Source organism: Amborella trichopoda, chromosome 12, assembly GCF_054954075.1.
Source record: "Amborella trichopoda isolate Santa Cruz 75 chromosome 12, AtrichopodaSantaCruz75HAP2 v2.0, whole genome shotgun sequence".
NCBI classification, from domain to species: domain Eukaryota; kingdom Viridiplantae; phylum Streptophyta; class Magnoliopsida; order Amborellales; family Amborellaceae; genus Amborella; species Amborella trichopoda.
Window position 1 is genome coordinate 43,855,200 of NC_142347.1, and position 13,736 is coordinate 43,868,935.

The following is a 13,736-nucleotide window of genomic DNA, read 5'->3' on the forward strand; positions in this document are numbered from 1 at the left end:
TCTTAAGCATAAAGTAGACTCAAATAACTTTCAAATGAGTGTGGTATTGCTTACTGAAATTATTCATTGATCTAAGGTTTACCACGCCACAACTGTTTAAACTTATGAACAATGTGCAGAATTGAGATACAACTCCACTAATTTTCTATCTGCAACTTACATAGGACAGTTTTTAGTGAAGCTTTGAAAGTAGACTTGACCTTTCAATGAGCCAAAAATCGCAGAAATCCAATACTCTAATGTCTGAGAACTTATGGCTTGAAACTGCTATTTTCTGCTACCTGTAATTTTCGGCAAGTTGTAGAATACAATCCCCACCCTAGAGAGAGAAACTGGCTAGAATTGCAATGGATAATGCAGGCTGATCGTTTGGGACTTAGATCCACAAAGAGGGAGATTCACTTAACTTGTCAGGACTTAAGGTCAGTACTTGCTCTCCACCTGATGAAAAACCAAGTATAGTGAATGGAGGTTCTAGGAGTAGACCCCAAGATACAACCCTCCTAGATTTATTTATTTATTTATTTAATTTATTTTTGTGTTACAACCCTCCTAGATTAGGAGGTTCTAGGAGTAGACCCCAAATAGTGTATGGGTAAGCCTAGGCCCTAAAATTAGTCCAGTATTTATAGTTTTAAGAGGTCCCTGCATATTGCTGAATCCATAAGAGAAACAATCTCTAAATTTTTTGCATTTTATATTGATGGAAAAGTATACAAAGAGACGATTTACTTTCAGTATAAGAAGGTCACAATCATTCTTGTCAGCCAGATTTTAAATAGGGAGGTTATAAGTGTGTCATTGACTAGACACAAAATTCATAAAAAATTTCTCAAACTTGTGACATACCCCAAGCCATCCAATTTGATATCTAATAGCTAAGAGTGATTGTGCATTCCGTGTAACCATGGCAATTGGTCTCCTAGTATACAACGCCTTTATTGACTCATCCATGTTCACAAACATGACTCTTTGAGATCCACCAAAGATTGTTCGCTTTCTAAATACAAAGAAGTGTATGATCATTTCAAACTCCATTAAATACTTTTTAAGTATATACGTTACATAAAATAAATATTCTTTTACATATATCTAAAAATATTTCTGTGTCTGTGCAGGGCCCAAAACTAAAACTTTGGGCCCAGGCATACCATACACCGTTTCTTGCCTGGGCTGGAATTGGGCCCGAAACTTAATTTCAGGGCCTAGACCAACCATACACTATTTTAGGAGGCTTGAGCTTCGGTTTGACACCCAAACCTGGGCCGTTGACAGCCCCAATCCCTCAATGATTGCTTGCCTTCTGAATGAAGAGTCCAGGCTTAACTGTTCATCTACTGAATATGAAAGAGTCCCGGCGTTGACTGTTCATCCTCTGAATACGAAGACCCCAGGATCGACTATTTATCTTCTTGTCCAATATTCTAAGAGGCCAAGGTCGGGTTGGAATGATGAACATCTTCCATGCTATTCTGTTTCGGGCGTGGAATCTCAAGGAGAATCTATAAGCAACCCAAAAGAATGACATTCGTTTTATTAAGGCCTTATGAACTTATTGCGTTAAGGAATGCTGCCTTAAACTGGAAAAAGGGTGTGCTTTTTTTAAGGATCTTACACCAAGGGCATGCAAGGATCTTGTTTTTAGCTAAGACCTCTCAAGGGCTTATCTAAGGCATCTCTCAGGCTGCACCTGACAGTTAAGGCCAGAGACCAACCTATCTTGGCTATAGGTGATTGCCTTTCCGTGTTCTAAGACATGAGGACTCATAGATCCTTTCCCAGCCGAGGCAAGTTATTAAGGACATTCATGTCCACCCTTAATATTGACTGATATCTATTTTATGGAGCCACTGGACTCTCTCCTGATCAGATATATCCAATCATGCAGGGACAATTCACCAGAATTCAAACAGTAAGAAAGTAGTTCTTTTACTGTCTTCACATGATGATGGAAAGAATATAGATGAGAGCAGAAGATACCAAGAAGAATACAAAGACGAAATAAGGAAAGGACAAAGATAAGAAAAGGAAAATAAAAGACTAAAAATGATGAATAAATAGTGTTGAGAGAGAGAGAGAGAGAGGAGAGAGAGAGAGAGGAAGGGAGACTAAATGGACTTTTGAAAGAGAAAGAAAAATGGTTTTGGGTATATTACCTGACTAAAAATGATGAATAAGTAGTGTTGAGAGAGAGAGAGAGAGAGAGAGAGAGAGAGAGAGAGAGGGGGAGGGAGACTAAATGGACTTTTGAAAGAGAAAGAAAAATGGTTTTGGGTATATTACCTTGAGAAGTGTACCACAATTCCAATGGTTGTGAAGATGAATGGACAATAGCCAAATAATAGGAGATTGGATCTATCACTCAGCTAGAGAGAGAGCAAGGATCAGGTTGCCTATAGCTCTGAAGCCATGAGAGCTAGAGGCAATTGACAGAATTAGGATAAAAGGAAGTGTCTCTTTTTATTCAAATGGCACTCTTTTAGATGGTGATTGATAGTAATATCTTTGAATTTCAGTCAATCTGTTCCCTCCATATCTCATCCCTTTTTCATTAGGATCTTTTAATCATCCTCGTCACGTATCTTAGCCCTTTTTTGTTTGAGTTTCTGAATCATCCTCTTCACATATCATATTCCTTTTTGGTTAGGGCTCTGAATCATCCTTATCATTCTCTCTTCTCCATCCCTAAAAGAAAGCCTCAGATCCCAAATTGCTGAAACTTGTGTGCATCTTAATCACAATGTGTCTCCCTATATCCCCTTCATCATTCATTATTGTTATTTCCAACTACCAATAGTCTCCACAAGAGCAAATTCCATCCCTAAAGTGGTGGAACCTATTTGCATCTCTCATCACAATTTCTCTCTCTACTGCCACCGCAATCAACTTAAAAGCAGCATGGCAATCTCCACAAACCCTTAGGTTCTTCATAATACGAATCACCGATCCAGGCCCTGTCTGCATAACCCCAAAAGCCACTGCCAACTTCTCACTATGATACTTGATTTCTCTTTCTTTCTCCTCCTCATCCAAATTTTGCATCACAAATGTAGTATCAGGAACATAACCCATCGCTCTAATCCGCTCAATAAGTTCCTTGAGCTTCTCATATACCTCTCTAGCTTGTGGGTGAGATCGGTCGTCCGCACAAAACACATGAACACTTCCTTGTGCTTCTATCCAGCTTTGGCCTGGCACCTTTCGAAGGCCTTTCTTTCTCATCCTTCTCTTGATTTCAGCATGGTCTTCCCATCTTCCAAAACTTGAATATATATTTGAGAGCAAAATGTATGTTGCGTGCTCCTTAGGCTCCAATTCGAGCATGAATTTTGCAGCAACATTTGCCAGATCCATGTTTTTATGGACTCGACAAGCTCCTAGCAGTGTTTTCCATATTGTGGCATCCGGCTCAAATGGCATGGAATCAATTAGGGCTTTGGCCTCACTGAGAAGGCCTGAACGACCAAACATATCAACCCCACATGCGTAGTGCTCCATTCTGGGCTCAATGCCATGAAGAGTGGTCATTGTCTCCAAGTACCGAGAGCCTTCTCTCACTAGACCTGCAGAAGGATCAAACTTTCAAAAGACCTGCAGCATAAGATTTCCTCTTTCACTATACTTTATCTCCCTAGAACTAACTGATAAAAATTTTTAGTTCTTTACTTTTTAGGTTCTATGAAATTACAGGTTCTGGTTTTGAGATGGACTAACTGATAAAAAATTTTAGTTCTTTACTTTTTAGGTTCTATGAAATTACAGGTTCTGGTTTTGAGATGGGCCCGTCCAACCGCAGACATGCAAAATGTTCAAGATTTTACTAGAGCAACATAGGGCCCACCTCTCACTGGAACTTCTTACAGTAAACATCCTTAAAAATGTAGGTTTGAGTTTTGATTTGAACACAGGAGGGGCAGTGCAACTGAAAGTTGGATATTAGACTAGAGTTCAGTCTTTGAAAAAAAAAGAATCCATATGAGTAACAGACAAAAACAGAAGATTTTCCAAATCTCTAACAAATCTTTGTTGAATTTCAAGTTTGAAATTACAACAACAGACAGATTCCAAATTTCAGTTTAAACAAAAAGAAACTGCTACAAATTAATAAACAACAGAATACAAGAATTTCAAAGTTCAAAGACGTCTAGGCTGAATTTGAAATGCAAATTGGAAAGCCACCCAATCTTTCTGCCAAACATAATAAAAAGAAAAAAGAAGACTTCAGCCAAAATTATGCAGAATATAATCCAAATTTCTCACAATTTCACCCAAATCTCATGAAAATTTTCTCAAAAAGAAAAACTTACCTGCATGACTACAAGCCGAGAGAACCCCTACAAAAGTCACATGGTCAGGTTGAATCCCTTCCTCTTTCATCTCCTCAAAGAGTTGGATGGCATAATCAGCTTGCCCATGTTGTGCACAACCAAATACGATCGCATTCCAAATTACAGTACTGCATCTTGACCCCTCCTCAAATGCGTATTCTGCCCCTTCGAGTGACCCACATTTCCCATACATGAAGATCAATGAACTCCCCACAAATGGGTCCTGCGTAAAACCAAGCTTTGTGATCAAACCATGGACTTGCTCACCTAACTGTAGACTAGCGAGATCAGCGCATGATCTCAGAACACTAGAGAAAGTATAGTGGTCGACACCAGTCACGCTCATGAGAGAAGACGACCCACCAGAGAGAGAGCAATGGCCGCTCGATTTGCGCATGAGTGAGAAAATCCTCAAGGCTTCCTCCCCCATGTTGCCTTGAGCATAGCCAGCTATCATAGAATTCCATGAAACAATGTCTTTGAACTCCATGTTCTCGAATTGTTTATGAGCAAGGGCCACAAGGCTATGCTTAAGGTACATGGCGATGAGAGAGTTTGAGACTTCGAGTGCTTCTCCGACGCCGGCTTTTATGGCCATGCCATGGATGGTTGCCCCATGCTCTTCTCCACATGCACTTATGATGCTAGAATATGCAAATTTATCAGGTTTCTTGCCATAATTAAGCATCATAAGGAAGAGCCCAATGGCCTTATGGCCATGGCCATGTGATCCATAAGCCGAAAGCATCGAATTAAAGCTCACGGAGTCCTTAACTTCCATGGTAAAGAATGCTTTCTCGGAACTTCCGATCAACCCACATTTTGCATAAGCCGATATCAATGCATTACCAACTACAACATCAGAGTGCAGGCCATGCTTGAAAATTTTACCATGGATTTGTCGTGAGATTTCGACTTGGTCCAATGAATCTAATACTGAAAGGACACTAGCAACAGTGGACTGGTCAGGGGCAAATTTTTCTCTCTCTAAAAAGTTAAGTGCTAGAATCCCTGACCCGAGCTCTCGACCACTCGCATAGCCTGCTATCAATGCATTCCATGTGACCATGTTTCTCTCTCTCATGCCATCAAAAACTATCTCGGCATCACCCATGCATCGACAGTTTGCATACATATCAAGAATTGCAGTGCCCGTAAACACATTATGCTCGAAACCCAATTTGATCACCAAAGTATGGATTTGGAGGCCAAGCGTGAGAGCCTGCAAGGCTCCTATGGTTCTCAAAAGGCTACCAAAAGTATAATTGTCAGGCCTTGGTCCATGCCCATGCATGGCCATGAACATGGCGCATGCCTTTTCGTGGTAGCCATGCTCAGTGTAAGCAGAGATCATGGAGTTCCAAGCCACTGCATCTCTTTGAGGCATTTCATCAAACACTTGTTTAGCAGAGGATAGATCATTACATTTTGCATAGAGTGTGAGGATATGGTTGCTGGTGTGGGGGTCACAGTGGTGTAGGGTTTTGATGATGTGGGCGTGAAGGCTTGTGCCCGAGGAGAGTGAAGAGGTTTTGATGCAATCACGGAGGAGGGAGCGGTAGAGAGAGAAAGAGTATGAGACTTTGGTTAGGGTGGGTTTTAGAGAGAGGTCCAACACTTCTCGAGCTTGCGCAAACGTGAGTGTTGGGGGTTTAAACATGGCCTATGGAATGGTTGTAGGGCCTCGTGCAATATATTCATGGTATTTAGGATGGCAAAACCTTCATTCATGTGCACGATTTAGTCTCCATTCCATCTCTAAACTATCAGAGAAGTTGCAGCTTCATATTTTGGGGTGGACCCGATCTGGTCATGGACCTGGACCTGGACCTGGACCTGAATAGTATTCGCTTTTGAAATTTGAACCGTATCCAAATCCGAAGTGGGGTCTACCTATGGGTCCCGAGTCTAATTGGGATCAATTACCACCCCTTTTCCATATTTTGATGTACCGTGGGGAATCTTGCTTTAAAATACGACTTTTTATAAATTTATTTATGCTTTTAATTAAAAAATTTAAAGTTTTAAAAATAATGTAGATCGAACACATTTATAAATACTTAACTTTGAAAGGTTATAGATAACAAGATTTACTATTTTTAGTATTTTGAACTATTTTTTCCTTTATATTTATATAAATAGACGTCCCGATGATCAATAAGGGGGTTTTCTAGTGCTAGAACAAGAAGTAGGTTTTTAAGGTATAAATCACTTGTATAGCATAGTTCGACACCTTGTATAAACTTTTCTTGTTTAAGTAATCAAAGCCAAATAATAGAGGCATTGGATGTACTCATTAATTCATTGTTAGTGATAATACCATTATAAAGTCATCTAGAATAAATTTAAAGGCAAATTTTGTATATAAGTTTAAACCTTTCGAAAAGTTGTTCTTACTTTATTCAAAGCAATTTCCCCTCAGCAAATCATGTTTTTAGATAAGATATAGATGAAAATGGACAAAAAGTTTAAATAATTAAATAATATTATAGATAATATCATAATACAAAATACATACTACTCAGCCAACAAGATAGTATTATCCATAGTACGTTATGGTATTTATAGTATTATCCATAGTACGTTATGGTATTTTATAATTGAGTTTCATTTTTTTGAGAACATAAACTATATTTCAATTTCATCTATTTTTATATACATTGGATTGAGCTCAAATGCGGTACGTCTAGATTACCGTTATTCAAGGTTAAAAATTATGAACAACCAAAGGCTCGGTAATTTGGCCCATTTAAGTTGATCGAGCCAAATTACAAAATGATTTTTCAACGTTGCAAACATTAAACAATTAAATGATGAAAATACCCCCGATTCTGTATTGCTAACGAAGAACGAGCAGTGCTTTTGTCATTTGATAGTTTCATATTCTTAAACCTAAATAACTAAGGGTGCGGTTTCTATAAGGTTGCAACCTTAAACAATCCAATTAAGATGCACCTTCAAATTTTGTAATTTTGATGTAAAACATTCTTAGGATTATCTAAAAATAGTTTTTATATCTAATTATAAAATTTTAAACTCACAAAATGGTCAAAATCAAGTAGATCTATAAATATATGAAAATCTTAAAAATGGATGGTCTAGATAATGCGTTGCAAGATGCACTATTTCTGGGACTCAAAATCTTCTTCTTTTTTTTAATTTTCATACATCTCCATGTCGAGATGATCAATTAGAGGGTTTTTCAACATTAAAACAACATTTTCCGATAGATTTTCTAGGTGCATCTGTAATTTTATATTTTAAGGTTGCAACCTTATATAAATTTTTTCCAATAACTAATGGTATTTTCATTCACCCAAAACACCAAAGGTCACCCAAAACACCAAAGGTATTTTGGTTGTTCATATTTTCAGGATAAAGCCACTTAAGTGGCTCAAGTTATCTTCCCTTGGTTGTTAAGGAATCCCACCCTAAACATGGGTAAATTAGAAATTTTAAAAACAAATTTTTGAGGAGATACCTTATGAAATGAAATTTATAAAATACGATAAATATACAATAAGACCATTTACCTTTCATACAAGGAGGTCGCAGTTACTGTTGAACATTAGATGTGAAAGTGGGGTGTTGAGGGTGTTTAATTAGACTAGGCACAAATTCCAAAATGAAATTTGTTGAACCTTGTGGCATACCCCACCAAGCCATTCGATTTCATATTCAATGGCTACAGATAATTGTGACCTCTTTGTACAAACAATTAATAATCTTATATTATACTATCCTAAAAAATAAACTCTGATATGGGAAAATATGATTTCTTTTTTTTAACATGTCCATTGGACATACGATATTTTGAGTTAAATGATTTTGTAAGATAATTAAACTTTTTAATGATATTTTTCTTTAAAAATATGTGATTGGCTTTTCAATATCCTGCGAGTGGTTGGTAGCAATCACTCATGACTGTAGCAAAAAAAATTAAGGGAAAGGTTTCTATACTTCCCCTACAACACAGAAGATCTATGCTTTCCCTACCATCCAGCCGTCCAATTTTGATAAAAAATAAAATACGTCTCAAAGCATTTTATTTTTAGTTTTTTAATATAAATTGTATGAATTTTAAATTTGGTATGTGCCATATTCTCATTGGGGCTCACCTATAAAAAAAATATTAAAAATAATTTTTACATAAAATATAATGACTAAAATATCCATTGAATTTTTCAGAGGTATTTTGGTCATTTTATTTTATTTAAAATATTTTTTTTATATTTTTCTCTAGTGCAAGATTAATAGAAGATTGGACATCCAAAATTTGGTATTAAAAAAGTTTATATAAAATAAATTAAAAATAATATAGTGTAGAGACGTGATATTGTGATTGGGGCAATCTTAGCCCTCCATTCAGAATGGACGGTTGGATAAGGGGAAATATATAAGTTTTATGTTATAAGATAAGCATAAAAAGCTTGCCCAAAAAATAAAAAACAAACACATTACTAGTTATTCGCTAGCCGCCGTGAAAATTGAGACCCTACATTTTTCTCCCGATTTCCCTCTTTAAAAGATCTACTAGAATCTCCTCGTGTTTTTTCTCATATTTACTTTAGTACCCATTCCTTTCTCTCCCTATAAACAAGAGATCAGCAAATTCCCCTTCTCCTTGTGAAATTTAAAACTAAAAAAATAGTGCAAATCGAGTAAACCCACAAACACTTGAAAATCTTGAAAATATATGGTTTAGATAAGGGATTGCATACAATGAGACTATTTACATGGTGGTCACAATTACTCGTAACAATATGATGTGAAATTTGCCCTTAGATACCCATTCCTTTTTCTCTCTATAAACAAGAGATCCGCAAATTCCCCTTTTCCTTGTGAAATTTAAAACTAAAAAATAGTGCAAATCGAACAAACCCACAAACACTTGAAAATCTTGAAAATAAATATTTTAGATAAGGGATTGTATACAATGAGATTATTTACAAGGTGATCACAATTTTTCAAGATTTTCAAGTACAAATCACTTGAAAATACAATGAAAAAGAGAGATATTTGCAGTGGAGAGGAAGAGAAGCTTAATTGAGGAACTTCTGGCTAGGACGAGCGGATGAGACCCAGTTGTGTTTCTCTTTAATTTGGCAAATATTCTTTTATTGACATCACCTTGTATATTATTTGTTTTTTTGTTTTATATTTAACTTTAATACAAATGCTCTATATTTATCCATTTCGATGTTCGGTGTTTTATCATAAATGATGTTTCTATTGGAATATGGTATTACCAATCAAAAAACTACTCTACATATATTTTTATTTTAATCCTGATTTTTTTTTTGAGAACTTTAATGAGTATTCTCTTAAGTTCCATCCTTCTCTCCAGTATCATAATTACTGTTTGATCCCAGTATCTCATATTTTCTATCAATCCCAATATATCATAATTTCGGTTGATCCTAATATCTCATAATTTCTATCCATCTTAATATGATCCCCTTCTGAATATATCATAATTTCTATCCATTCCAATATCCTTTCTCATTAATATTTAATTGGTGGATTTTTAACACTAAATTCAAATTCATATCCACATCACTAAATTCCAGAATTCTATAATTTCTATCAATTCCAATTTCCTTTAGTTAATACTTAAGTGTTGTATTTTTTAACACTAAATTCAAACCCATATCCACAACACTAAATTCCAGAATTCCATCCATCCATGATGGCACATATGGTGAATTGTGAAGAGATTAATCTCCAAGCAAAATAAATATTTCTCAGTATGAGCGGCAATGGATGATGAATTGTGAAGAGCCTGCTACAACGGGCCGAATCTCCATGCAAACTAAATATTTCTCAAGATGAGCGGCAATTGATGAGTGGCGGCACTAATATCACGTCGGATAGTCAGCACTAAGATCATGTGGAATATGACAAAGGAATGTTGAACTCTATCCTTCAATATCTGAGTAGCATAGGATAGACAACACTATGATAATGTAGGATATGACTATGATCATGTGGATATGGCTACGATCATGTGAGATAGTCAAGATATGGCGAGTTTGGATGGATGCTGTAGCATTTCTGGACTTATCTGCATAGACTTTTGTCAAAAACAATGAAAAAATAAATAAAACATTATTAAAACAATATGTGAAACTTATTTCCAAAAACGAATCAAATATCTAAATAAAATCCCACCATATTATAAATTTCCCAAATTTCCTAAATTCATAAAATTCTACAATAGGTTTTAGCTTTTGTAAGCACATTCTTTATAGAGGGTTTTGGTTTACATTTTTTTTTTTTTTCTCGTTCCATACACTGGCATGCATATAAATTTATTATAAAAATACTACACAAATAATTCAATTAAAAAAGCAACCAATTTGAAATTGACATAAAAAATTACAAATTTTTTTTTTTTTTGAGTGAGATAACTTGGTACTCTAAAAACATTCAGTTAAGAATCAAATCTTCTTGTTTACTTTTTAATGATTGTTAATTTGGATAGTACCTTAGTTTCTTAATTATATATCCATTAATTTCTACTTTTGTAGAGTATAATAATATGTAATCTATTTTTGAAATATGACAAACGCATCACAAAAACACTACTTAACAAAGTGCAAATACAACTACACTAAACAAACCAGTACATTATCATAAAAGATAAAATACAATAAATACACTAAACAAACTTAATCACATATAAACTATAATATGATAATATTTTTACCTTATATTGTTTTAGTCTCCTCCAATGGCCCAAGTTAAAAATGGTGAGCAAAATTTCCAATTCTTAAATCCATTAAAACCCTCCCGGAAAAGATGGTTACATAAGTAAGGAGAGGCTTATTCAAAACTCATGAAAGCCAAAATCATGGAATAGGCATGGGCACATGCAAGGAGGGAAATAAAAAACATGGGAAATGCATTTTTTTTCACAATAAAAAAATGTTTTTCAAGTTCATGTAAAAGCATATGTTACATAAGAGTCGGGATTGGGTCCAATTTCAAACCCCCGGCCTGGCACCGACCTGACCCATTCCCATCCTGACATCTATACTCAATGGACCCATAATTATGTAAAAGGACAAGAATAGGTATTTATTATGCATGCCAATCCGCATTCACAGCCAATATGCACATTGAGGAGACTATTTATCATGCATGTTGATGTGGGTTCATATACAAGAAGAGCCCCTAGGGCTGGTATTCCCCACTAAATTACTCAAAAAAAAAAAGAAAAAGAAAAAAAAGAAAAAAAAAAGAAAAAAAAAAAAAAAGAGAAGGGCCTGCAAGTAAAGTACACCACTGCAGTTTTTTAATGGCAAAAGTTGATGGATAGTGTGTTATTCTTCTACTCATTATGTTCCATTTTTTTCCATTTCCTTTCCCTTTTATCATACTTTCAATAGATTAACAATAGCTGGCAAAAGCTGATGGATAGTGTGTTATTCCTCTACTCATTATGTTCCATTTTTTTTCATTTCTTTCCCTTTTATCATACTTTCAACATATTAACAATAATTGTTGGGAAGCAATGTCATTCCCTTCTATGTGTGAATCAAAGGTAAAAACATATCCCACAATGTATGTTTTACAAAAACTGAAAATAGGCAATTTGCTAAGTGCCAAAAAAAATTGAAATCATAAATCACAAAAAATGAAAAGGAAAGTTCCACCAATTACAATCATAACATAAGATTTAACGTGGAAAACCCTTCAATGTGAAGGGAAAAACTACGTGGCAAATCCGAGAGTGGAATCCACTAAAAACAACTAAGGGTTACAATATAGTTTCTTCTTAAGTTTTTTGTCCAAAACTTGAGGCTTACAATCAAATGAGAGAACAACAATAACTTGGAGAAAATATAAGGTCACCTCACAAGCATCAACATGATAATCTCTTTCCCACCTCAGAAAACCCCAAAGATGGTCTTTCAATGGTTTGGAGAAGCAGCCGCAGAGCACACACAAACTGTTCCTGTTTTCAGCTGAGTGTAGAGTCTAGGAAATAGCAAAACATAGCAACTGTTCATGTTTTCAGCTGAGTGTAGAGTGTGGGAAATAGCAAAATATGACATCTGGAATGGCCTATCGAGATGCTCACCAATGGACGAAGGGTACTCAACGGTGGAGGGTGCTCGCTATTGGAGACGGTCGCTCATAGAGGTCATCGCTGGTGGATAGAAAGTGTTGCCGTCTCCCCGTTCTCTCTCTGCGGTAGTAAAATTTGGGTTTTGTCTTTTAAACACCCATATATTTTCTCTCTCTCTAACCTTTTATTTTATTTTATTGAGTCTTTTTGTTTTCACTCCTTATGGGGCTGGATCCCACAAGGTAATCACCTAACGAACTCCCCTTTCAGACTCATGAGGAGGGCTCCCCCATACTGGATGCTCACATGGCACCCATGCTTGCCAAAGCTCTACATAACTCATGCTTCTCATTTGGCACTGTCTTCATCATCATGTCTGACGGATTCCGATCGGTATGGATTTTCCAAATCTTCATCAACCTATTTTCTAAGACATCTTGAATCTAATGGTACCGTACCTCAATGTCCTTGGTTCTAGAGTGGAATGTAACATTCTTGCTCAGATCAATGACGCTTTGACTGTCACATCTAACTACATACTCATTTTGTTTCAAACCCAACTCCATAAGAAAACGTTTTAACCATAGCATCTCCTTATAGGCTTCTATGGCAGCAATATACGTTGCCTCTGTAGTCAAAAGTGCGACACATTTTTGCAACTTTGATTGCCAAGAAATGACTCATCTTGCAAAAGTAAACAAGTAACCCGAAGTAGACTTTCTTTTATCAAGATCTCATGTCATATCCGCATATGTATAGCTTTCCACTATAGGTGATGAGTTTTCAAAACATAGACAAACTTTAGCTGTGCCTCATAGATACATTAGAATCCAATTTACAGCTTCCCAATGTTGCTTGCCTAGATTTGTCAAGTATCTGCTAAGTACACCGATGACATGTACTATGTCCATAGCGTACATCAAACTTCCTACGGCTGAAGCATACGGGATATTCTCCATTTCCTTCTTCTCTTCACTACTGGTTGGAGAAAACTTGACACTCAACTTGAAGTGACTAGTTAATGGTATACTGACAGGTTTGGTATTCTTCATGTTGAATCTTTCAAGTACCTTCTCAATATACTTTTCTTGTGATAGCTACAACTTTTTGTTCTTCCTATCACGTTTGCTTGTAATGCCCAAAATTTGTTTTGCAACCCCTAAGTTTTTCATGTCAAAAACATTATTTAATTCTTTTTTCAACTTGTCAACCAAATTAGCATCTTGACCAATGATAAGCGTATCATCAACATATAACATGAGAACAATAAAGGAAAACTCATAATACCTTCTAAGGTAAACACAATGGTCTGCAGTGGTTCTTGTAAAACCATG

General features: G+C 35.9%; 1 protein-coding gene and 1 long non-coding RNA gene across 5 annotated transcripts; both read right to left on the reverse strand.

Annotated features, from left to right (window-relative positions):
- Nucleotides 1-1,019: 1,019 nt before the first annotated feature.
- Nucleotides 1,020-6,212, reverse strand: LOC18435335 (pentatricopeptide repeat-containing protein At4g02750). Of its 4 annotated transcripts, none has more exons than XM_088853853.1 (3): nt 5,220-6,166; nt 4,308-4,551; nt 1,020-3,563 (listed from the first exon to the last, which is right to left on the reverse strand). In XM_088853853.1, exons 1-3 carry the CDS (start codon nt 5,220-5,222, stop codon nt 2,788-2,790), a joined length of 1,023 nt encoding a protein of 340 aa, XP_088709979.1. In that variant the 5' UTR covers nt 5,223-6,166; the 3' UTR covers nt 1,020-2,787. The 4 variants fall into 4 exon arrangements, with proteins under 4 accessions (XP_088709979.1, XP_088709980.1, XP_011623912.2 ...); XM_088853854.1 differs by lacking the exon at nt 5,220-6,166 and adding an exon at nt 4,692-4,800; XM_011625610.3 differs by having other exon boundaries at nt 4,308-6,212.
- A 3,365-nt stretch (nt 6,213-9,577) lies between these two features.
- On the reverse strand, nt 9,578-11,498 carry LOC148779612 (uncharacterized). The gene is made up of 2 exons (XR_016045922.1): nt 11,038-11,498; nt 9,578-10,401 (listed from the first exon to the last, which is right to left on the reverse strand). It is a non-coding gene; the product is annotated as an uncharacterized LOC148779612 (long non-coding RNA).
- Nucleotides 11,499-13,736: the final 2,238 nt, after the last annotated feature.

Coding starts and splice junctions, on each gene's coding strand:
- LOC18435335 (XM_011625610.3), bottom strand. CDS start 5,988: ATGTTTAAACCCCCAACACTCACGTTTGCGCAAGCTCGAGAAGTGTTG. Junction 3,564..4,307: donor CTCGGCTTGTAGTCATGCAG/GTAAGTTTTTCT, acceptor ATCCTTCTGCAG/GTCTAGTGAGAGAAGGCTCT.